This window comes from Actinia tenebrosa, unplaced genomic scaffold (assembly GCF_029948245.1).
Source record: "Actinia tenebrosa isolate PJP-AT-01 unplaced genomic scaffold, QUT_ActTen_1.0 PGA_scaffold1__47_contigs__length_23844297, whole genome shotgun sequence".
Lineage (NCBI taxonomy): Eukaryota > Metazoa > Cnidaria > Anthozoa > Actiniaria > Actiniidae > Actinia > Actinia tenebrosa.
Window position 1 is genome coordinate 11,815,911 of NW_028292578.1, and position 24,284 is coordinate 11,840,194.

The 24,284-nt window shown below is 38.0% G+C and overlaps 2 protein-coding genes across 3 annotated transcripts in view; one reads left to right on the forward strand and one right to left on the reverse strand.

Annotated features, from left to right (window-relative positions):
* The first annotated feature begins 261 nt into the window (after positions 1-261).
* On the forward strand, positions 262-15,644 carry LOC116304839 (TNF receptor-associated factor 2). Of its 2 annotated transcripts, none has more exons than XM_089032221.1 (8): positions 262-518; positions 2,164-2,238; positions 5,680-5,799; positions 7,693-7,994; positions 9,243-9,590; positions 10,901-10,978; positions 13,109-13,186; positions 13,568-15,644. In XM_089032221.1, exons 3-8 carry the CDS (start codon positions 5,691-5,693, stop codon positions 14,441-14,443), a joined length of 1,791 nt encoding a protein of 596 aa, XP_088888347.1. In that variant the 5' UTR covers positions 262-518; positions 2,164-2,238; positions 5,680-5,690; the 3' UTR covers positions 14,444-15,644. The 2 variants fall into 2 exon arrangements, with proteins under 2 accessions (XP_088888347.1, XP_088888346.1); XM_089032220.1 differs by lacking the exon at positions 262-518 and adding an exon at positions 1,904-1,982.
* Positions 15,384-24,284, reverse strand: part of LOC116304838 (unconventional myosin-IXb) — a 39,258-nt gene continuing 30,357 nt past the window's right edge. The window contains exons 35-45 of the mRNA XM_089032218.1: positions 24,101-24,206; positions 23,722-23,810; positions 21,916-22,015; positions 21,520-21,600; positions 21,082-21,210; positions 20,229-20,334; positions 19,703-19,834; positions 18,862-18,988; positions 18,431-18,519; positions 17,650-17,813; positions 15,384-17,130 (exon numbers count right to left, since the gene is read on the reverse strand). Coding sequence (XP_088888344.1) covers positions 17,042-17,130; positions 17,650-17,813; positions 18,431-18,519; positions 18,862-18,988; positions 19,703-19,834; positions 20,229-20,334; positions 21,082-21,210; positions 21,520-21,600; positions 21,916-22,015; positions 23,722-23,810; positions 24,101-24,206 — 1,212 coding nt within the window. The 3' untranslated portion in view covers positions 15,384-17,041. The remainder of the gene's footprint in view (positions 17,131-17,649; positions 17,814-18,430; positions 18,520-18,861; positions 18,989-19,702; positions 19,835-20,228; positions 20,335-21,081; positions 21,211-21,519; positions 21,601-21,915; positions 22,016-23,721; positions 23,811-24,100; positions 24,207-24,284) is intronic.

Consider the following 24,284-nt stretch of genomic DNA (forward strand, 5'->3'; position numbering starts at 1 on the left):
TTGGACAAACAAATATGGCTGTCCGACTTAAGATCAAGTCAACTTCATTTTCGGGGCCAGAGAACCCAAAGGCGGTCTTGTGGTCGAAAATCTCCTTTCTGCAGGCCAATAAAGGGATTATGGTAGTATCTCGTTTCCTGTCTTTTGGATCGAACCCACAGCTTCCTCCAACCAAAGATTTAAAAGAGCAACTAGCTTCCATTTTATGTTTACAAGCACCTTAAGCAACAACACCAACTCGCATCTGAATTTTTCTTATTGTATTTCTATTTTATCTAGCAGTGGAAAACAACATGCATAACTAGAATCAGATGTCACTGTCAGTTTGGTGTCACTGGTGACGTGTATTGTTTTAAGCGGCATGCATTGTGGATTACATGTTTACATCTCAGATTACCGTCCTTTCCCAATTTATCATGCTAGGAGCAAGAAAAATAGAACGACTACTTATCCTTCACCTAACTATAAATATTATTCAACGGTTAAAGCAGAATAGTCTGAAGTAATCCGAAAATATGGTGAGCAATCCCTACTGTAATCGTTCAACACTTTGTTAGTTATTCAAGTTTGCTTACAATACTCAGTCCACTTCTCAGTCGCGAATAGCAAAGCGTGCTTGAATCTGAGCCTCAAAAGATTCTTTGTTATCTTAAAAATAATAACTTAGGCCTTTTAAAGTATTTTTGCTTTAGATTATTGCTCGAAAAACGAACAAACTCGGATTTATTGCGTTGTTTGTGCAGAACCATTGAAATCGACTGATCTTTGCCGACAGAGAAATCGCTGAATTTTATAAGAATTTCAAGCTTTTTATTTACGCGATAAATAATTTACCCAACCAAATTTCAGTGGAATAAGATAATATAGCATCTTAACTTTAACTAGCCCAAATTTTAGCCAATTATTTTATATAGCACATACCAAAATATTTTTTTAAACTTTCTATACTCTTGGTATTGTAAAATGTATGGGTCCAAAAAATTTTTTTTCGTCTTGAAAAAGGAAACTGAGATAGCTGAACATTTTCCTAATACAAGTTTAGATACCAATTGATAAGATTATAATGGTTTTATATGTCTGAATTACTTTTCTTTGCGACGCGAAGGCTCTGAAGTAGTCGATTTCTTTCCGCCGTCAAAAGGCTGAAATCCGCAAAAATCAATTTTCTCGTTTTTCTCGTAAAATAAGCGATATTTTTAAAAACAAACTACATAGTGGTTCTAGTTAGAATAAGGCCTACCTAAGGTTAGAATATGAGCGAAATCGATTTTTCGACCGTTGCCACGAAATGTTCGATTTTTGCTGACATCCTCTCTTAAAATTTTTCTGGGCACGGAATTGTTTTTCTTCAGTTATGTTGACAACGCATACATTTTTTAAACTAAAGCTTCTTTTCGTTTATCCGTTTAACGGGACGAAAACCCGTTTTTCTTTTTTCCTTCATCCAGGATTATCTTTTAACACGTGCAAATATTTTGCTTCATGCTGTGTGCCCAGAGCTGTGCCTATTTATGACGTACTTGACAGAATAACGCCGACTCTAGCATAGCTTTACGTGCGCTTTCGATGGACGAGTTGCAGTTGATTACTTTCGCTCGTCAGGTGGAATTAATTTCTAAGAAAATGAGTGTGCAAATTGATACTAGTACGTATTTTTGACCTTGATAACGTAGATGAGAACATTACCTTAAATCCAGATTATTTCGAGATCAGAAAAAAAACCTGTTTACATGAACTAAATGACATCTAAACCGGAAGTCACCCTGCTATCACCGCCTGCCTGTCAAACCAAGATAAAACAACCTAAATGTTTCCTACATTGTAAACATAGCTTTTACATAAACTAAAACAAAGAGAGTTAAAGAGGTTATGTATATTTGTGTCCGCGATATAGACTTTTGACCTCATAAAAGTTTTGAGTTAGTGTTGAGAGTGTTTTAGTATAAAGTACGTCTTGTTGGAGTTGATGAGGAGCGAATGATGTAAGTTGTTAGAAGTTTACATAGCGGATGTTCAAAGTGCACCCAAGTACATGACAACATTTCCTTTGTGGTCGAAATAATAGCACGAATACACTTTATTTGGAAGTGATGTTGCTTTTTTAGCACAAGTTGCCTAAGAGTTAGCTAGTTTTGTAGTGATTTTTCTCCTTTTCTTTTCAAGAATCACTTGAGCTCTTTAATCTCTTGTGAGCAGCAATTTTTACAGTTTGAAGCAAAAAGAAAGAATAAAATACAGGTAAGACATTTTCAGAATAATATAAAGAGCGTTTTATAACAGAATTCGCCATTTTTACTCACGAAGAAAAACAAACATTGTTCATACCAACAGTGAGAGTTGACATGACTTTTGCTTTCAACTCGTAAAAGCATATATCATTTACAGAATAATTTCCTTTGTTTTCTTCAAGTTCTTGTTAGCTTTATCTCCATTTAAGTGTCTCTCGATAAATATTATCAATGAAGAAGGGAATTCATTAAGTGTTACTCCGTTTTTGATAACATTAGAACTATCAAACTGGGGCGCTGCAATCAATTATGCTTTTTAGAAGACATAGGAAGTTGAAAGCAGAGTTTTTCTTTAGAATTTAGCATTCGTTTTTCATTTTAAAAGTTGAAAATAAAATGTCAGAGAGCTGAGCCCGGTCGTACGAAGCCTGGATAGCGCTATCCGGCGGATAAATTCTTATCCAGTGGAATACTATTGAAAATATCTATAGATAGAAAACCTTTTTCGCTAACTAAAATTAATTTTTAAGTCCAATCTCGTACAAGTTGTTAGTTACACTGATGTTGTCGGTGTTTTCCCGAAACACCTCACTTTTATATCGCTTCATCCAAATTTTCAGAATTTCTACGAATTCGTCCAATCCAAAAACCTCGCTGGTCGTTTACTCAAACCGTTTCTTGATAAAAGACATCCCTGTTTCAGAATCTCATCAGGCCAAGATTGTAATCCCCGACTTTGATCCATCACATGTCATGGCGGCTGATCCAACCGATAGCTTATCAACATTACTTCCTTGCTTTGTGTCAAGACATTCCGGCTTTGGTCCCTCTTATTATTGATTTTTGGTGAAGGAATTACTTGTTAGCCGATATTGGTGGTTTTTTTTTTTCCCATTTGCAACGTTTTTACAAGAATTTATATCCGGTCTCACTAAACGCGTACACAATAAATAAATAAATATATATGCCGTGTATATGTATAATAAAATTTTCAGTTATTTATAAAGTTATTGTATATTAAATTCGTACGACAAAAGAACATTAATTGACTCTTAAATGGTTTCCGCTCGAAGCAATGCAAGAAAAACACACGTCAACCAATCACATCGCTAGAACTGTGGAAGCCATTTGCAGGTCATACTTTTTAACAAAACAGACCCCATGCAGCTTGCACACGATCAACTCATTAATAAGTGGCTTGTTATGCCGCTCAAAGGCGTATCTGGAGTGCCTATGACGTATATGTTTACCACAGGAAGCCCGCCCCATCTGTTTGTCACCTTGTTGTCCTTTTTCACTCAGACCACATGACCATTCCCTTGAATAGCAGTTGCGTAGTGAGACAAGCCCATTCGGGACATTCAGCTTGGCTCAATGTTGTCGCTAGTTCAGCTGTGCAAATCATGCCAGATGTTTAGAAACCCGCATAAACTTATTAATGAAGTGAGAAAAATTCGAAAAATTCTGCAGTCTTCTGGTATATTTGACATAGTCTACTCCGCACAGGGTCAGTGAGGATCTGGGACCGAAACTGATGATAGCTTTGTGCAGTTCATATTAATGGCGTGGAATGAAGTTGTGGCCGTGCGGGATGGATAGCGAAGGGAACTGTATATGAGCGAAAAGAAAAGAGCAAAAACGAAGGATAGTCAAACAAAGCTAAAATCTCTGGATTCCTTCAAGCAATATTTTATCAGCATAGAATTAAAGGTTACAAAGGTTAACTACGATCCCCTGGATCCGCCCTTGTAAAAACAAAACTTGGGAAATCCATATCGTGGTTTTTAGCAAGTGCCGGTTTCGGTCATCTTACGAGCAGGAGATAGAAAACAATAGTCGGAAGCCGGTACAATTCTAGAATCGTATTAATGTGATAATGTTATTATTCTGTAGATAAGCTAGATTATTGAATGTAAAGCTGGGATAAACATTACGGGCTATGTTAAATGTTTGAACGACTTTACGACTGATTTTGGTTTACTATAATTCTAGGTTCCACATACAGAGGGCTTTTTCTCCTTCTCTTTCTTTATCTTAATTCATCATCGTCTTCTTTTTTCTTGTTCTTGTTATCTTTGTTCTTCTACATCATCTTCTTCCGCTTTCCTTCTTCTTCATCTTTCTTCTTCTTCTTCTTCTTCTTCTTCTCCTCCTGCATTTTAGTCTTCTTCTTTATCATTATCTTCCTCTTCAGTCTTCATCTTCGTCTTTGTCCTCCCTTTCAGCGTGTTATTCTGTCAGTTTATATCAATTCAGTGTTGAATGAAGTCTGCAAACTTTGTGAAAATTGCATTAACATGCTAATGTTACAATTAACACCTCGCCTATCTCTTCATTGTTTCATCTACATACGGTTTCCGTTTACAAACACTTTCATGCTTTTCGGCTGTCAATACTAAAACCTAATATTCTCGAAGTAAACAAGATTCCTGCGGGCCACGCGGAGCCAGTACCTCGCCGGTTAGAGCGCCTACTGGACTGTAAAAGACGATCAGCCTGGAGCTAAATCTACGTGTAGAGAATTCCTCAGTACTTAAATCTCGTTCGATTTTCTGCCTGGCTGTATCTGGCTCGTAAAGTCTGAATTACATCAGAATCGACTCTCAGAGTTTTGCAGTCTTTGGTTAAAGTTTATCAAGTTTGGTCATCGGTTACGAGTAAGTTGTGTTAACGATTGTAATTATTATATATATTTTTGCTATTCAACACTAAATCTTTAGAGCAAGAAGAAGAGAAAGACTTCTGATGAAGAATTTCTCTACAATTTATTTTCATCCAACGATCAAATCTAAACTATATTTGAAAATATTTTAAAGTAGCTTACTGATAAGAAGCAAACGATCGAGTATCGTCCCGAAACAGGTACAGTATTTTCGCCGTATTATTTCAATTCCTATTTTAGGCTATAAGTAGGCACTTTGTATCGGATGACTAAAGCCAGATATGTATCGATATCTTTTGTACGTTTTCGCGCGCTCTGACAGATCATAGGATTTTCATTTTGTAAATTCTCTGCCTTCTCTCGACTAGCATGTACTCTCTGACATTTCATCGCGATTCTAGCTAAACTTCTTCAAACTTGAGAGTTATAAAAGAAGCGATACAAATCTTCTGTGATTGAGAAGCTTTCGGCGCAATCCAGTCACAAGGTGCCTTAGGTATTTCACAGATAATCTTCTCACGTTCCGTTTGCCTTTGTTTGGTACAATTGAATGTTGTTGGTGATAATACAGCTAACACATTCCTGGTATCGATTCCTGGTAATATTTGGTTGTTTATTCTAGATCGCATTAACTGCCCAACGGGTGGTAGGGTAGGGCAAAATAGTGGAAGACTGTCTACATTTCTTTGTTAGAAAAGTTCGTCCACTCCGACGTCATATGTCCGGGTCATGATTTATTATTTATCAATTATTTATTAGATTATCGATTTTTTTACTTGCCTTCATCAGGATCCAAAGTGATGAACATCCCACTCCAGACCCATTGCCCTCGATGTGACGTGTTGCTATGCAACCCAAATACCATCCACACTTTTGAAGAACATCAACAAAATGATCTCAGTTCTGCGGGTAAGTCAAACAGACAGTAAGATAAGATATAATATAGAGATGGTAATCGCGACGCGCGTTTCATTGCCTGCTCAGCGGTTCAGGAGACTGGGGAGAGAGATAAATAGCTCGTTAAACTTATTTTCGGATAGTCTTTCAAAACGCGTTAATCATCTACGGTCTAGGGGCCGACTAACCTCTCCCTTAGTCTTTGGCCGAGCTTCCTGATCAGTCTGTATATCGTCGGTATCTATGTCGGGGCCGGAAATCTCCGGGATAGACGTAAATGCTTCGCGCTGCCATACTGCGCTTCAGTACTGCGTCTGGAGCTATGATCCTATTTTTTTTAAAGAAAAAAGAAAAATAATAACTCATTTTCTTAGCAGATGAAAATTTGGTTAACAGGATACGCTAATTAACATCAAAAACACATATCGCATATTGAATAAATTAAAACCGAACGACAAACAAAACGTACCAGAAAGAAGTGACTGGAACTGCTCTTTTTGTGAAGAAAAGATCAATATTAATACCAGCACCTTCAATATTACAAGTTTTTTTCTTTTATGTTCTCGGTGCTTAATTTGCCTCGATTATTTCTATATTTTACTCTGACATACCACCACATTTACGAACAGTGACAAAGCTACCGCTTGCTCCAAAGCGGTTGAACACTCTTCACTCTTATTCAAAGTCAGCGTCAGAATCAAGCTTGAGCACTTTTTTCTAAGGTCCAAACAAGCTTACTAACCTCTTGGTGTTCGTCGTGAATTAGTCTGTCTATCACTTGTCCGCATTATCAAGAAATTCGGAGCGAAATAAACGTTCAATCGATTCGTAGTACGACTCTGATACACTTGTCCATGTGAGTGCATTCTGTTTTGTCACACACTCTTGTCACACACTATCAAACTGCATGGGTGTAAAGTATGCAGAATTTTCTCACCGTCGAGCACCGTGTATGCATTCTGACTGCATTAGTGCATGCATGCAAGGTAATGCAATTCATGCGCGCAACGGTATTGAATACAACTGCAAAGCAAAACTGAAAATTGCATCGAGTTTATCTCTGCAGCTGCTAGCACAAACTGACCGCAAAGATATTTTCAATCAAGGGAATAAATGCAAAAAGAATGAAAGAACAAAAAAATTAATTTAGTAATCTTTGATCTCTGAGGCAAAAAAAAAAAAAAAAACATATTCAAAATCCTTCTAGATTTCATATCTCATAGTGGTTTTTTTCCTTGCCACAGATTTTCTGATGCCCTTTGCATCGAGATATCGCTCAGTTTTTTATCTTTATCAGTTCAGTAATAATTCCATTAAACTGTAATCGCTCAGTATTCTATATCTTCTAAATACCACCCGTGTCAACTGCTATAAAAGAATTTAATTTTCTTAGATAAGAGAAGTCATTCTCGTCGAAGGATTTGCCTCTATCTGTTAAAGCGGCGGAAAAAATGCGCGAAAAAACGCACTTAAACTAAATAAACTTCATAATGACGAGGTCTTAGTTTCTTTGAGTTGACGTTAAATATGGCTTAGCCGTTTCTTTGTTAGTCTTCCGTGCTTGAATTGAGAAGAAATTGTAAATTATCTGCGCTATCAGTCTTGAAATGGCAGTAAAAGGAAAAGCGAGTAAATCCCTTGGCCAATCGCGCGGTCCATTAACCTTCGCATTTGTCAGTGAGCTCGAAGCGATTGAATTGTCCAAGTTAATTGAGGCTAATTTTGTCCTTCTCGGAGTTCGACAAGCAATGCTACCGCATGTTGGAGTCATTATTCACTTTTTCCCCAAGCAGGTCAAATCAGAAATACCACTACACGAGAGCCCGGAACAACTACTTAATTTTTGTGAAAGTTGAAGGTTGTTTTTCTTCGGTGATTTTTATTTTTATTTTTACTTCCAACAAGATTCATCGGCGTTCATTCTAGGACCAGAGATTGAATTCCAGAACAACTTCTCTCGCTCGTGCCGCATGGATCAACAACGACAGCTGCACGCTTCGATACAAGAAAACGGTTGTAGGAGAGCGCGGCATAGACGCTTCTCATCATCAGACTCAGAAACTATTCTGGGACAAGCCGGTGAAAGCATCAACACTGATTCCATTGAGAAGTTTCTATCGCTCTGCTTGCAGCAGTTTGAAACATGCCATTCTAGAACTGCACGAAATGGGGATGGAACTCAGAACGTCAAGATTGATAATTTAAAGGTAAGCTAGTGTAGCATGTTATTTCTCGTGCGTTTATTCCTATGTTAAACTATTATTGCCAAGTATTTTTATGCTTTCAAAGTTAATAGTATCTTCAAGAGATTTTATGTTATCTGATAGACAACTTCAATTAAGGAATTTTTAACTGTATTTTCTTCATAATAAAGTGCACTGATAACTTGTGATTTACTTTGTTGATGTACGTGTTCTGGGCAGGGCTGATGTGGTGATAAGATATTGAAGCTATGGCTATAAAAACACAGATAAAACAATCTCTTTGTCACGGATGTGGCAGATTTTCAATTAAGAATAGGCGCGCATATTAATCTTTTTATCATTGTTTTCGAACTGTATTTTTGTTTTGTCGTTTCGAGGTTTTTTCGATGTTTTTCTTCCGGTGATATTTCTAACTGCTTTTCTTTACTTTTTCTTTTCTTCTTCGTTTAATTAGATTTGTTGATTTGAGTAGTTTGATGGATTGATTGACAGTGGGTGAGGAGATGATGGATAATGCGTGCGTGGGGAGATAACAGGATAGATACTGGTAAACTTCTTGATGAAAGTATTTGAATATGGAGAAGAAAGCTTGACAGATTTGCGTAGAAATGAAAGGAATGGATTATGCAGTGAAAAATATGTATAATAGGAATCTATCAAAGAGGATTATTATGATCCACAGAGGCCAAGCATGCTTTGATTTCGTGTTATACCAAGTGTATGCGAAATAACGTCACCAACATCATTATTAACAAAGATACTTCCTCAGCTGACGTCATACCATGCTTAGTTACTTCATAATTAGCATAATTAGCATACTAGTACCATCATTTCGCAACATACTTATTGCCGTCATTTCGCAGCATACTTAGTGACGTCATTTCGCAACATACTTGATGACGTCATTTCACAACATACTTAGTGACGTCATTTTGCAACATACTTAGTGACGTCATTTCACAACATACTTAGTGCCGTCATTTCACGACATACTTAGTGACGTCATATCACATATACTTAGTGACGTCATTTTACGACATACTTAGTGACGTCATATCACATATACTTAGTGACTTCATGTCAAATATACTTTGAGTACTTTAAAACTGATATACCATTAGTTTACATCTTTTTGCTGTTACGTACCAAGATGACGTCATATTATGGTTTCTCTGCTTACGTCATATCTCATACTTGCCATCATTGTTTATTGTCTTATCAGTATCATTATTATTGTTGTTGTTGTTTAAGGAAAACTGGGTCAGCTTCAATAACACCAATAATCACCACAGTACCCCAAACCAGCACAGTACCCCAAACCAGCCGGCCAGTACCCCAAACCAACACAGTACCCCAAACCAGCACAGTACCCCAAACCAGCACAGTACCCCAAACCAGCACAGTACCCCAAACCAGCACAGTACCCCAAACCAGCACAGTACCCCAAACCAGCACAGTACCCCAAACCAGCACAGTACCCCAAACCAGCACAGTACCCCAAACCAGCCCATCACGTTCAGCTTGAAGGGACCCAGACCAACAGGTCGTACCTGTCGCTACTGTCACCGAGAGATGAGGACAGGCACGCGTGGAATGAATGTAAGCTACAAAACAATCCATATTCACCATGGGTCCAAAATACCTGCTCCCTCAGGTGGGACCTTAAGCTGTAGGCGACAACGACAGCGATGCATTTCATGTTTGACTGCTATTTTTCTCGAAAAGCACCCCAGTTTTAAACCACTAGTTTCAGTGAAACTAGTAGGCTTGCCGCCGTCCGCGTCGTAGAGCCGGAAAAATGAACTCGACCTTCCTATACGAATTTCCAAAGGGAAGCCGCATACTATGTCAATGAGCTGCTGAGCTCAGGCCGACAAATGCCGCAGAAAGAACAAATTGATTGTAAAATGCACACGAACGTGTATCATACTGCAATCACTTTGCTTGGCCATGTGTCTGCCACGTGTTCACCATGCCACCGGATGTGAAACGAACGGTTGCTGAAGCTGTCTTTCTTATCTCACGATGTTCAATTTATTCGTGGTTTTTACTTCGCTGGTTTTACATCCGTCTTTACATCCATACCACTAACAAATGATTACTTATTTTTAGACGTAAAAGCGCAGGGCCTGGAAGCGAGCATTAGAGTGACGCCACCAGTTATGACCCAGCCTCCTCGCAAGATATAATTGAAAACTAGGAAAAAGAAATTGTTAGGAAAGAGATATATTGTGAATTTTTCTAAAACGTACTCGTTCTTTGAGGATTAAAATCATGTAAATAATTGACATTTTGCTATAAATTCTGTACAATGCAACGATTTCAGCTTTTTAAAAAAGAACAAATTTATGCAAAATACAGCTTAAACATTAGCTTTTGAAGTAGTTTTTTTTACGGTAATGAAAGAAATAATACTCAAGGGAATGACACGTGGTCTAAAATGAGAAAACATTGTGCCCAATGATAAAAATAATACTTAAGGGAATGACACGTGATTTGAAATGAAAAATATTGCTCCCATATTAAATAAAGAAATTATATTAAAGAAAACGGTACGTCTAAAGTTGGAAAATTATACTCCCAAAAAAGGTCTTTTCTGAAAAAGTAACCATCATTTCGTGTCACAAACCATTGCCATCTTCGAAATAGATAAACCAGGAATCCCTATCGCTGTCACTGTACCCAGCATTCCCTAGAGTTCACTCACTATATTTAGGTCTCGTTCAAGCTGTTTCGCATAGAGCGAGCAACCACTAGCGCCGCAGGGCAAATACTTGGTGTAGGATTACGATCCCTTCACAAGGACTGATTCCAAGCGCTCAGTAGAAATCTATGATAAGGGTCACTGGGCATATTGTTGTGGCAATATTAGGAATTTTTGAACTATTTTTGATATGTTTTTTTCGCAGCATCATTTCGAGGTCTGCCCGAAGTTTCCACTCGAGTGTCCAAATCTGTGCGGCAAGATGGAGCTTGCACGAGATGAGGTAAGGCTGATTTTTTTCATTGCAAATCTTCCTTTTTGTATCTTTATCAATCTAGTTTCTATATCTCTAGTAGTTCATTAGGCGGTCGTCTAATAATCAATTAATATAAGAAATGAAGATCTTTATTTAGATTAAACTGAGGACTAGAAAATGATAGAAGCAGTCAACGTCTATCAGAACTCGCTTCGCATGTATATTAACAGCTAAAAATACGATGGAATCTCGAGTTAATCTAATTAGCTTGCAATAGAATGAGAAGCGAGAGAAAATAAGTGATCAAAAAGGCCAATTTAGCTATATATTCGGTTCATGTACTTGTACTTTTACAATAATTGTTTCTTTTCTCTTTTTAGCACAAATGTTTATGTTATGCAATCTCATATCGAGTTTTTCAAACCTATCGTTTTTTGAGTGTATTTAACTATCAACGCTGAACGCTCTTTTTAGTTAAACGTAAATTCAACTTATAATGATTCATAAAGGCCTCTTGAACGATCGTCCATGCGGAAAGAACAAAAGATTAACTGTTTCTTTCCGAAATATTCTGTAAAACCTCAAGTACATGATTATTCGTGACCTTAGCTCTTGCTTTTCTTCGCTCGTCATCATATAATCCCAAAAAATAATTCTTAGAAACTCGATTATTTTCGCTTTAGTTTTGAGAGCGAAATTTGTGGAATATATAAGTGTTTTTTCGTCTTCATTCTCCTTTAGTTTAACGTTTTGAAAAATTAACTGTTTGAAAAATTTTCCCCCTTTTTTTGGCTTGAAATGTTTTTGGCGGCTCACAAGCGTGACGTATGGATTCAATTAAAGCCAAAAACAAAGCCGCGAAAGAGCCTCAACATTCCAGGTTTCCTCCCGGAAGGGAATCAGGGCTTCAATACTCTTTCTTGTCTGCAAACAGCTTATCTGACTTTGATACGATTATAATTTTTGAAATACAGCTTTAAAAGAGACAATATTTATTGGAATTGGATGGTTTTTGAGTTCACCAAGTAACAAAAACAATTTAACATGTTTTTAATGGTCTCAGCACTGCGACACGACATGTTTTGGCTTGTCAATAATATATTTTTTTAAATACTTTGAAAGTGAAAACTTGGTGAAGTGTAAAATATTCTTTAAAAATGATACTTGGAGCACAAAACGTTTGACTAAAAAAACGACGATAATTTTTTATTCCACAAATTGAGTCATGAATGAACTGGACTTCTTTTGATCGATTCCAGAATCCGTTTTTCCTTCCTTAAATCGAGTTATATTCTCATATCGATTAAATTCCAAAATCTGCATTTCCTTCGGTAATAAAGCGAGTTCTTTATCATTTATGCCAAGAATGCCTATTTAGCAATGTGGGAGGTCGTAAGGTTACCCGTGCTCACACTTAAAACACACTTACTATTATTATCACTGCCCACATGTTGAGATCTCGGGACCCTAAGGTCTGGCTAATTTAATTTGATGTTTACTGACAGCTAATTCAAAAAAGGTTGAATACTGAATACTGCATACTGAATAGTGCATTCCAAGACCGAATGGCATTGTGGGTCATAGTGACACTTGTCTAAAGTAGGATTTATAATTATTATTTATTCTATTTTTAGTGTATTCCATCTGAAACAATATAATAACTACATGTAGAGAGTTAATTGCTGTATATTTACTTTTTATTTCAAATTAACGAGACCCACAATGCCCTTCGGTCTTGGAATGCACTATTCAGTATGCAGTATTCAACCTTTTTTTGAAATAGTGTATATCAATGAAATTAGTACAATAATGAAGGGAAGAAACAATAGAATACTTTTTCTTTAGGGGAATGTAATATCTTGAGATGTTGCACTGTTTTGTGCCACTCAATATGGGAAGACTTTTAAAAGCCATTCCGAAGTTATGGAAAAAAACTGGGTCGAGTTGGTATTGCAGTGTATTGTGGGTCTGTTTAAGGGGACATTTATTCAAGATGGCGTCGATTTCGGTCATTGCAGTGCAATTTGGGGAACTTTGAGGGGGCATTTGTCCAAGATGGCGTCTATCAGCCCCACGATGCACTGCAAAGCCAACTCAAGCCAGTTTTTTCCTCAACCATAGCTTCACTGACTTTTTCTCTCCCTTTTCTTCTGGTAGCTGTCTAACCACATCATGGAGGAATGTACAGAGGCTACAGAATCGTGTTCCTATCAAAGTATAGGATGCTCATTCCAAGTAAGTACCGAACTCCTTTTTTCTATCTATTTTTGACTTTACGCCCAACGAGAAAGGTCTTTTTGTTGATTGGTTCCCTGAGCAATTGGAATCCATCAGTCTGCTTTGGTCTCGCTTCCAATAAACCTTTTTACCTTGGGCGTAAATGTTTTCCCATTTCAGACCACGTGTCATTCCCTTGAGTTTCATTTCTTTGTTTAGTTGTTACACATGAGAAGACACATGAATATGGATGCAACTAAAATTTGAATCTTATTCTCAAGAGAATGACACGTGGTCTGAAATGAGTAAACATTGCAATAAGACGAATAAGTTCTATTGCTTGTCTCAGTTTTGGAAAAAATGGAAAAAAACAGCACAAAATATTCCTTTTAATTGCAGGGTTCGAAAACAAATTTATCGAATCATCTCGAAAAGAACATCGAAGACCACCTCCAGTTGGCGTGCGAAGTCATCGACGACCAGAAAGCCGAACTAGAGCGACAAGCCGAGCGAATCCGACTGCAAGACGAAGCCATCGTTCAACTGAACGACACAGTAGTCAAGATCAAGGCTCTATTCGATGAGCAAGTGAAACTGAGAGAAAAGCAGGATAACGCTATCACCAAACTAAATGATCAACTGAAAGAGCATAAAAAGAATTACAGCAAATTGGAAAAAGAGACGAAAGCGAAACTCGAGGAATTGGAAAAACGTAATAAGGATATCAATAATAATATTAGTAATAATAATGAAGAAGAACTCATACGCTACCCTGGGCTGAACGGTTATGGTGAACAGATTTGGAAGATTTCGAGTTTTGGGAAAAGGATTTCTCGGATTAGGACGGGTCGAAGTGAAGATCCAATTTGCAGTGAGCCGTTTTATACCTCTGCGTTTGGGTACAAAATCTCTTGCTGGGCTTATTTGAATGGACGCGGCAAGGAACTGGGACAGAGTCTGTCTATCTACGCATGCGTGATGAGTGGAGAGTACGACGCGGTGTTGAAGTGGCCAATCAAACCGCGCTACACGTTCATACTTCTAGATCAGAACCCGGATGTGGAAAAACGGAAGGACCTTGTGCGCGTGCGCAAGGTGCACGACTTCAAGCGCGATGACGTCAGGCGGAAGGGTATCGATCGACCGAAACGAGACGAAAGGGCGATTATTGTAGGATTTGATGATTTTGTTTCGTTGGAGAAACTGGAAGCTGGGAATTACCTCGCCGAGGATTCGTTATACATTCGGATTTTGGTCGACATTACCGACACCTAACTGACAATCGAAATGTCGGGGCTTTGATTCGTCGGAGAAACTGGAAGCTGGGAACTACCTCGTCGAGGTTTCGTTATACATTCGGATTTTGGTCGACAGGGGCTTTGTTTCATTTGAATGTTAATCGTACCTAGACCTCTCACTCGGCATCCTGCTCAACTACGCATGCGCAAAATGTACCCAGAGCCTGCACTCCTCGTGGTCCACACCTGGTTGTTTTTAAGTGCTGACCACATACAAGTAGCTGCGCAGGCTCTTCGGGCGAGATTTAAGAAATGACGATATTCATCAGTAAACTCACACTCTTTTTTAGTGCGTTCACCCTTAAGCTCCTTTTTTTGTCCTTTGTCCATTAAATAAGACTTTACGAATACAAGGCGTTTTCAACGATCGTCATTTGTAGATTGTTTCTCGCGACGTTGCAGTTGAAAACGGTGGGCGCACAAAAAAAGGAACTCGTGTGATCGGTTCGAGACCGCGTCATCTTTGTTAAACCTAACGCGCCCCACACTAACACATGTCATTCCCTTTAGTATAATTATTTTGCTCCATCTGACTATAACGCTTCAGAAAGACAATATAGATGAAGCTGACAAAGAATCTTATTTTCAAAGGAATGACATGATCTGAAATGGGTTAAACCTTTACACCATCACGTGATGGCAGCCATGTCACGCAGGAGGCAGGAACAATTGAATCGTGCCTAAAATAATTAATAGAAGTAATTCAGTTTCTTAGGGGAAAAAGACTATTGTTGTGCCTCTTATAATGGCAGCCATCACGTGACCTATTCTTCGTTTACACATGACGTCATAGCCGCCATCTTGGATAAATTTAACAAAAGACTTGTTAAGGAATTCTTTTGTTATATCATCAAACATGGCCGTGGAAATGAATGAAAACCAGTTGTTTTATCAGTTATCAACTAAAACACGCGATATCCATATCGAGGTAATTTTATTACAACTACATTAGCACCAACAACGTCAATGTATGATAAAATGTTTTCTTTCGCTTTGCGTTTAACCATTATTATTTTGGTGCTAAAATTGAAGCACTTTTTAAAATGAAAAACTACTTTTTCTCTACAAAATAATCAAGGATAAAAATGTATGTTTTTAGATTAATAAAGATATTATGCTCTATCATTAAATAAGTATTTTCTGGATGATAAGATATATTATTAAAAAGTTATCAAAAACTATTGGATTTGGAATGTCGTATAGTCGGGTTACTGCAGGGCGTATCAGTGGCGGATCCAGGGGAGGGGTGCTGGGGGTGCGCAACCCTCCCTGGTTCGACTTTGTGCCCCTACTTCTTAGATAACCAATACAAAATAATGTTTTTTCCCTTTGATTCTAAGGGGTGCACCCCTCCCTGGGCTAACGTTGTGCGCAGCACCCCTCCCTGAATAAATTCCTGGATCCGCCCCTGCGTATGACCATATGACCCTATGGCAGGCAGACACTATAGTAGGCCACTTATACTATGGTCGTATAGGCGTATAGTAAAACAGACCCCTTGCAGCACGTCGGAATGCAGCTCAATTTGGAGGATAAACAAATAGATTTCCAATTCTCAGGAGATTGAAAATTCTTTTGTTTTTCCCCTCCAATTAACCTACTTTAACGTCACACACAAGGGGTCTATAGTCGGGGTAACAAGTCCCTATGGCCGTAAAGCCGTATACTACAATAGCCGGAGTAACAAGCCCATATATGGTCTATACTATATGAAAGCTTGGTTACCCATTTCAAAATGGCGACACCTCAGAGCGAATATTCCATGATTTTTTTCCCTCTTGGAAAAATATGCAAAAATGTCGTCTTTTTGCCGAAATTAAAAATCTAATAAATTTGTACCGTGGTCTTTTTACGCACTTTAAGGCTTTAAGATAATCCAAAGGAAAATCAAACTGAATATTACATTTCTTTTTACACAAAATTCAAATTCAAATACATGATTTTTCAAAAATTTTAAAATGATATTATTGTTGATAATTTAAAAATAAAACTATTAACTTGTATTTGAAAACTGCTCACATGCGCTATTGGTACTCATTCCCCCTCTTTCCCAGGAACGCCTTTCGTAAAAGAACCCTAACACCTAGAATTCATTCAACGTTCATGAGACATCTTGAAATATCACGTTATATGAGCTTTCTCTAGGATTATAATAATAATAATCTTAATATTTCAGTATAATACAAAGTAAATTTGATAAAAAATCTTTAACATAGGATATTCAAAAAAAAAAAGAAGTTTTACTCGCAATTCCCCCTCAACAAAAAAAATCATGTAGGTTCCATGCCCTCTCGCCCGACTGTGCAGGTCTGGCAGCAATGATTTCTCACCCATCTAGGAAAGCTATTGTGATTTATGTATCCAAAATTATTTAAGAATCTCTTTTGGATGAAAAAAGAATGATGTAAAAGTTATTTTAGTTTTCTAGTTTTTGACGATTATTTGGGGACGCATGCAAAATTATAGCATTGTTCATAGTCTCTCACGAATTGAAATCCGGTGACAGACACGTGACCACGTGTATAATCAATTCAGCCTGTCAATCAAGATTTCATTACTATGGTTACCAGGGATTTTACCGTAGTTTAGATCTGGTTGGTAATCGTTTGTTTGCTTGTAACTGTGCTCGGCGTTTCGTCAGGTGATTCAAGGCCGCTGGAGCAGCTGAAATTAAAAATAAGCAAAAATAATAATAAATAATTAAATAATTAAAAATAATCAAAAATTGTTGTCGTTTTTGAGAAGATTTTAAGTAACTGGTCGGTATAAGGAGGTATAAAAACTATATGACCTTCATTAGTAGACCCCTTGAGGCACGTTGGAATGTAGCTCAATTTGAAGGACATAATAGGTTTCCAATTCTTAGGAGATTGAAATTCCTTTGTTTTATTTTCCAAATTGAGCTGCTTTGATGTCTTATGCAAAGGGTCTATTGCAGCGTGAGAAATGTGGTCGATTTAGAGAGGTGGGCGATAAAAGAAGGTATGTTAAAGGAGATAACATACCGGGTAATTCGAAGGTAACGTCACACTTCTCGTTGTTTTGCAGCGTGAGAAATGCGGTGGATTTAAAGAGGTGTTCGATTTAGATAGGTGGTCGATTTAGATAGGTGGTCGATTTAGATAGGTGGTCGATTTAGAAGGGTGGCCGATAAAAGAGGGTATGTTAAGGGTGATAACATACCGGGTAGTTCGAAGGTTACGGCACACTCCTCGTTGTTTTCTAGCGGTTCTAGGTCGAGTTCATCATCGGTGATATTGTCGTCACTTGCTGCATCTTCGCCACTGTCGCCGGCTTCTTTGTGTCGCTTGGGTTTCAGTTGTGTTAGGTTTACTGTTAGTACATCCCTGGAAAGAATGCAACGAAGAAAAAGTATGATTTCTTTGTATTAATAACTGCTATGACAGTCACATTTCGTTATCACATGATTATCACGATCATCAGTAGATCATCATTATCATTACCATCACATTACCATCATATTTACGACCATCATCGTCATCACCATCATCATTATCTTCATCACAATCATCATCAAAACCATCATCATCATCATCATTATCACCACCATCATATTCACCATAATCACCATCATTATCACTACCATCATAATCATTACCACCATCATCATCGCCACCATCACAATCATTATCATCACTGTTATCACCATCATCATCATCACCACCATCATCATATTCACCATAAACATCATCGCCATCATCTTCAGTTATCATCATCACCACCACCATTATTATTATCATCACCCACCGCACCACCGCCATCATCATTACCACCATCATCATCACAAGCATCACAATCATCATCATCATCACTGTTATCATCATCATCATCACCACCACCATTAGTATTATCATCACCCACCGCACCACCATCATCATCATTACCACCATCATTGCGTAGCTTTATTTCCATATCAGCTAGTATAATCCAATCTCTGACCAACCTTTGTTGCTGCAACGCCTCAAGTTGTTGAGTCAGTAAGCTTTTGACTTCATTTCCTTCTGTCAAATCTTGTTCCACGAGGTCTTCCTCCTGTGTTTACAAGTAATGTTATCACTTAAAAAGAACATCGATACAGGAATAGAAAACGCCAACGCAGACACACTTTGAACCAAATACAGCGCAAATCGCTGCTTGTCCAATCAAAATCCTCAGAGATGGCACCGTCACGGTCACGCCACGGTGCGTCCGTCACGTAAGTTATACGTTATAAGTTTTACAGTTATACGGAATCTGTTTTAAGTAGTAATGTCACGAGGAATGCTCAGTTACTATAATGGGTTATTAGCCATATCGGGGGAAGGGGATCCCGCAAACGTGGCGCGAGAATGTGGCGAGGAAATAATCACGTGACCCGAAGGGGAAGACCCTTACCTCTTCGTGTAGGTTGAGCATCGAGAGGCGTTTGGTGGTCGTGTCTGCTGCTTTGTCCAGCACGCGAATGTCGCTTAGAGTTGAACGAATCTTCATCACTTGACTCACGATTAACGTTTCAAGACACCTTAAAGTGAACAGATTCATGATTGAAAGACGTTTAGCATTATCTTTATCATCATCATCATCTCCTTCATCATTATCATAATTTTTATCAGTATCGTCGTGGTCATCACCGTCATCATCATCACCGTCATCATTATCACCACCCACCACCACCACTATCATCACCACCATCACTATCACCATCATCATCATCGCTATCAATATCAATATCACTGTCGCTGTCACTGTTACTATCATCTTCATCATCATCCACATCACTATCACTATCATCATCATCATTATCGCTATCAATATCACCATCACCATCACCATCACCATCATCACTACCACTACCACTACCACTATCACTACCACTATCACTATCACTATCATCACTATCACCATCACCATCACCATCACCACTACCACTACCATCATCATCATCATTATCGCTATCAATATCACTATCACAATCACCATCATCACTACCACTACCACTATCACTACCACTATCACTATCACTATCACTATCACTATCATCACTATCACCATCACCATCACCATCACCATCACCACTACCACTACCATCATCATCATCATCATTATTATTACTATCACTATCACTATCAAAATCATCATCTGGATACGACTCAAACGAGGGAACCCAGGCTCGTTTGGGTCCTGATTCTACAGGGTGCGAACATATAATAGCCACTGTTTCTTATGGCATACTTACTGTGTTTGTTTAGGGACGTGTTGTAGGCTTTCTAAGGGTCCTAGGCTGGAAGGGGTCCTCATGATACAAGGTGCCCAGATGATCGATAAAGCGTTAGGATGCATCAGATTGCTTTCTTCGTTATCGGCGATCCTGAAAAGTAAAGAAAGAAACAAAAATCTTAACTTGTTTTGTAGACGTTATCATACAGCGCTATTATCAATCTATATATCGTCATATCCCAACAACGACAGCAACAACAACAGCAGCAACAACAGCAGCAGCAAAAACAACAGCAGCAACGGCAGCAGCAACAGCAACGGCAACGGCAGCAACAGCAACTGCAGCAGCAACAGCAACGGCAGCAGCAACAGCAACAACAGCATCAACAACAGCAGCAACAGCAGAAACAAGAGAAACAACAGTAACAGCAGCAACAACAACAGCAGCAACAACAATAGATAAATTAACCACACCTTTTGGCACTACAGGTGCGAACAACCCCATAGTGCTACTATGGATATACAGTCAATGCTGTAGTCGTTACCTGGCTAAGTGGAAGATCAGTCTCTCGAACATCTCTTTATTGACTCGGGGAAGCTTTTCTACTAAAGCGCAAAGTGTCTCAAGCTGTACTTTTTCATCGCTTAGCTCTGCAATGAAAGATTTGAAAGAGTTTCATCATATAAAATCTATGTAAAGCGCACTCTCGTTATAAATAATACTGATGATGATAATGAAGATGATGACAACGACGGTGATGATGCTGGTGATGATGATGATGATGATAAAAATAAAGTGATGATACTGGTGATAGTAATTACTATGAGTGAAGATGATGATAATCATGCTGTTGATGATAGTAATAAAGATAAAAATGAGGATGATCGTGATGATGATGATGTTAATGATGATGATGTTAATGATGATGTTAATGATGATGATGTTGATGATGATAATGATGATGATGTTAATGATGATGATGTTGATGATAGTAATGACGATGAAGACTGACGGTGATGATATGGTGGCGATGATGAAGATGACAATGACAACGATAATGATTTATGAATTTATATAAGAAAATGATGTTGTTGATAATGGTGATGATAATGACAATGACAACGATAATGATTTATGAATTTATATAAGATGATGTTGTTGATAATGGTGATGATAATGACAATGACAACGATAATGATTTATGAATTTATATAAGATGATGTTGTTGATAATGGTGATGATAATGATGATAATGACAATGATAATGATTTATGAATTTATATAAGAAGATGATGTTGTTGATAATGGTGATGATAATGTTCATAATGACGATGACAACGATAAAGATGATGAAAATGATGGTAATGATAGTAATGGCTCACAAGCAAATAACTCACCAGAACATCTTATAAACTCATAATAAACACTATCTGTGAAGACAGGACTGGCGAGTTGTCTGAAGAAGAGTTTGAGCACAGACGCGACCACGTGTACTGAGTAGGCTGTGAGATCTACCTCTTCTATTCCTGGAAGAAGAAAAAGGGTCAGCTCCATTCACCGCTTAATACTAACAGCAGCAACAGCAACGACAGCAGCAATAACAGCTGCGACAACCAAATCAGCAGCGGTAAAAACAACAGCAGCAGCAACAACAGTGACAACAACAGCAACAACAACAACAGAAGCAACAACAGAAGCAACAACAGAAGCAACAACAGAAGCAACAACAGAAGCAACAACAACACTGAGCACAAATAGCAACAACAACAGCAAATAAACAGATAGCAACAAGCAACAACAAACGACAAAAAGAACAAATAAAAATCAAATCTCACCATTTGAAACGATTGCATTTTTCAACGCTCTCACTGTGGCAGCGTTAGGTGACTTTCTGTAGATACCTTCAGCATACAACCCTAAAATAATACCAAAAAGTCTCTTATTTACTCGCGATTGTATTTAAAAGCAGAGAGCAATGGCGTGATATTTTTCTATAGATCTATTTCTCTTCGTAATTTACTCGCAATGTGCGCGGTAATCCAAGAATTTCTTACTCATTCTTGAGCTATTCTTTTTCCTACTTACATTATTAACTACTTACTTGCCTTACGTATAAATAGTTAGAAATAAATGAACAAAAATGGAAAACGCGCTGATATTCAAAACTGGCGAGCGTTAAAATAGCGAGGTATAAATAAGAATATGTGACGAAAGAAAATAAGCGTTCTTACCTCTGAATTCAATATCCTGGACCATCTTTTCAACCACTATCGGTATCAGACATTCTTCAGATGTCATCTCACTCAGTTCGCCACCAAACACGGAATTTCTCTGAAATTTTAAACCCAAGAGTCGGAAACTCGTTCTTCTCTTGATTTTTGCCATGTCGCGAACCGTTATTACTGACACACTTCGGTAAATTTAATCGTTATCACTAAAGTATTAAGATCTCAATGAATTTTAGAACAAATTAGTGAAAAATGACGACTTAATAACATTCTTTTAAAACATAAAAAAACGGTGTTAAACGGAAAAGGGATTTTGGTTTCCATGATAACGGTGGTACGCAGGCACGCCTGGACTTAAAGGACAAGGCAAATTAGGACACGCCTATACGCTGCGCAAATGTAAGGCTACAGTGTGTTTCTATTGGGGGGGGGGGGGGGGGGGAGAGGAGTGTCTAGTTAATACCTGGCTCCCCTTCGTTTGTGGGTATAGTTAATGGTTGGTTTTCTCCTATCTTCACCACCCCGAGGGGGGTGGGGTGGTCTGTCCACTACCACCAAGTGGGGGGGGGGGGAGGGGAGGGGGGGATTTTCGTTTTCACTGCAATAGCTTAAAACTAACTTAAAATTCAGACTTTATTGCCAGGTTTTAGTCGAATGGTACTTCATGTATTATACAAACACGTGTATCACCAAATGTATTTATTGGTAGGAATAAAATAATATACCATATACGACGTTCCTACCGTTCCGCAATAATAAGACAATTTTGGCAGGAATTCTAGTCAGTTCACTACTCAATGACGTTATAATCAAATCCTTTTGTGAATTAATGCAATTTTTAATATTTTATTTCGGCATCGAGCTAGAATTGTGATGATATCTCGAAGATATGACCTATTAATACCAAATTAATGGTACTTAAGTCTCGCTCGGTTCCACACCCAGTAAAGTAAAATGATAAAAATATAACGTTTTTTTGCTCTATTTGAATAAGTTTTTGATGACGTTGGAAAGAAACTTGCTTTGATCCCCCTTTTTGCATTTGAGTCTGGGCGTGGCTAAGAGCACGATAAGATATCATACCTTATAAGGCGTTGAACTTTAAATACGAACAGTAATCTTTATAGAAAATATTTTACTTTTCGCACAGTCTTAAGATTTCTTTTGGCCAATCAGGAGAGAGATTAATCAGAATCATGTTGCCCTTAGCCAATCACAATCTTTCATTCCCACGATTGTTGATAACGTCTAAGATTTTTCTCAAATATCTAGGCCTCGTTGCTTTCTCCTGATTGGTTCAAGTTTGACTTAAGCTTGAACAAGATTTAAGATCCAAAAACTTTAGCCAATCAGGAGAGAGCAAATCTAGTATCATATTGGCTTTAGCCAATCACTATCTCTCATTTCCATAGATGTTGATAACATCTAAGTTTTTTTCCAGATATCTAGGCATCGTTTCTTGCTCCTGATTGGTTCAAATTTGACTCAAATTTGATTCCTTCATTTTCACTCTATGTTGTGATTGGTAAACCTTCTTCAAGTTTTCCCGGTTAGAGCGTTGAGTTAACTAAGTACGGTAACGATGTACAAAAAAGAACCGTCCTCTACCTCTCTTCCCCTGGAACAACCGCAATTCGCCAAGCACCATTCTTGTTAAAATTATTTCAAATAAATATAAACCTGCTTGAAGCGGACAATAATCAATATTTCAAATTCTGTTCAAATGATGATAAAAACATAATTAAAATCCTTATACTAGGATCCCTGTGGTTTTTAAAGATTTTTCTGTCCGTCCATATCATTTCTTACCTTGGAGTTCATTTTGGTCTTTTGGGTATTTCGTACGCAGAATAGAGTGGATTTGAGATGACATTTCTTATGACACGTAAATCGACAATCTGGAAAAAGAAAGAGACAACGTTTCCTTCACGGAGGGAGGAAAACTGGAACCCGGCGAAAAAGATGGTATAGGGAGGGGAGGGTGAGTAAAGTAGTCTTAGAGAGGGGTGGGTCCGTAAAGATTTGACAGATGTATAGATACACATTGAGAAACATGGACGACTTGAACTAACAGGTCACGTGACCCTGATGCTAATTTTGAAAAAATCTGGTCATGTGACTCTAAAAGGAAATGGCCAGTTTAGATAAAACGGGTGATTTAGGGAGGGAGGGGTTAGTAGATATTTACCTTGGCAAACCATGCCTTTCTCTAGTACCCATATCAGTGAGTTACAATGTTCACAGAATGTGGGAATACTGAACTGCGCCACAGCGAATTTGTGGTTATTATGAACCTAAAAAAACAAAAACACTTGATGCAACGATACAATACCATAGCCGAAAGAAATATCAATTCTTGGGATGCAACCACA

Excerpts from the sequence above, each read along its gene's own strand:
- LOC116304839 (XM_089032221.1), top strand. The coding sequence starts at position 5,691 with ATGAACATCCCACTCCAGACCCATTGCCCTCGATGTGACGTGTTGCTA. Across the intron at positions 7,995-9,242 it reads TCAAGATTGATAATTTAAAG|GAAAACTGGGTCAGCTTCAA; the intron begins GTAAGCTAGTGT and ends TTGTTGTTTAAG. Across the intron at positions 9,591-10,900 it reads CAGGCACGCGTGGAATGAAT|CATCATTTCGAGGTCTGCCC; the intron begins GTAAGCTACAAA and ends TTTTTTTCGCAG.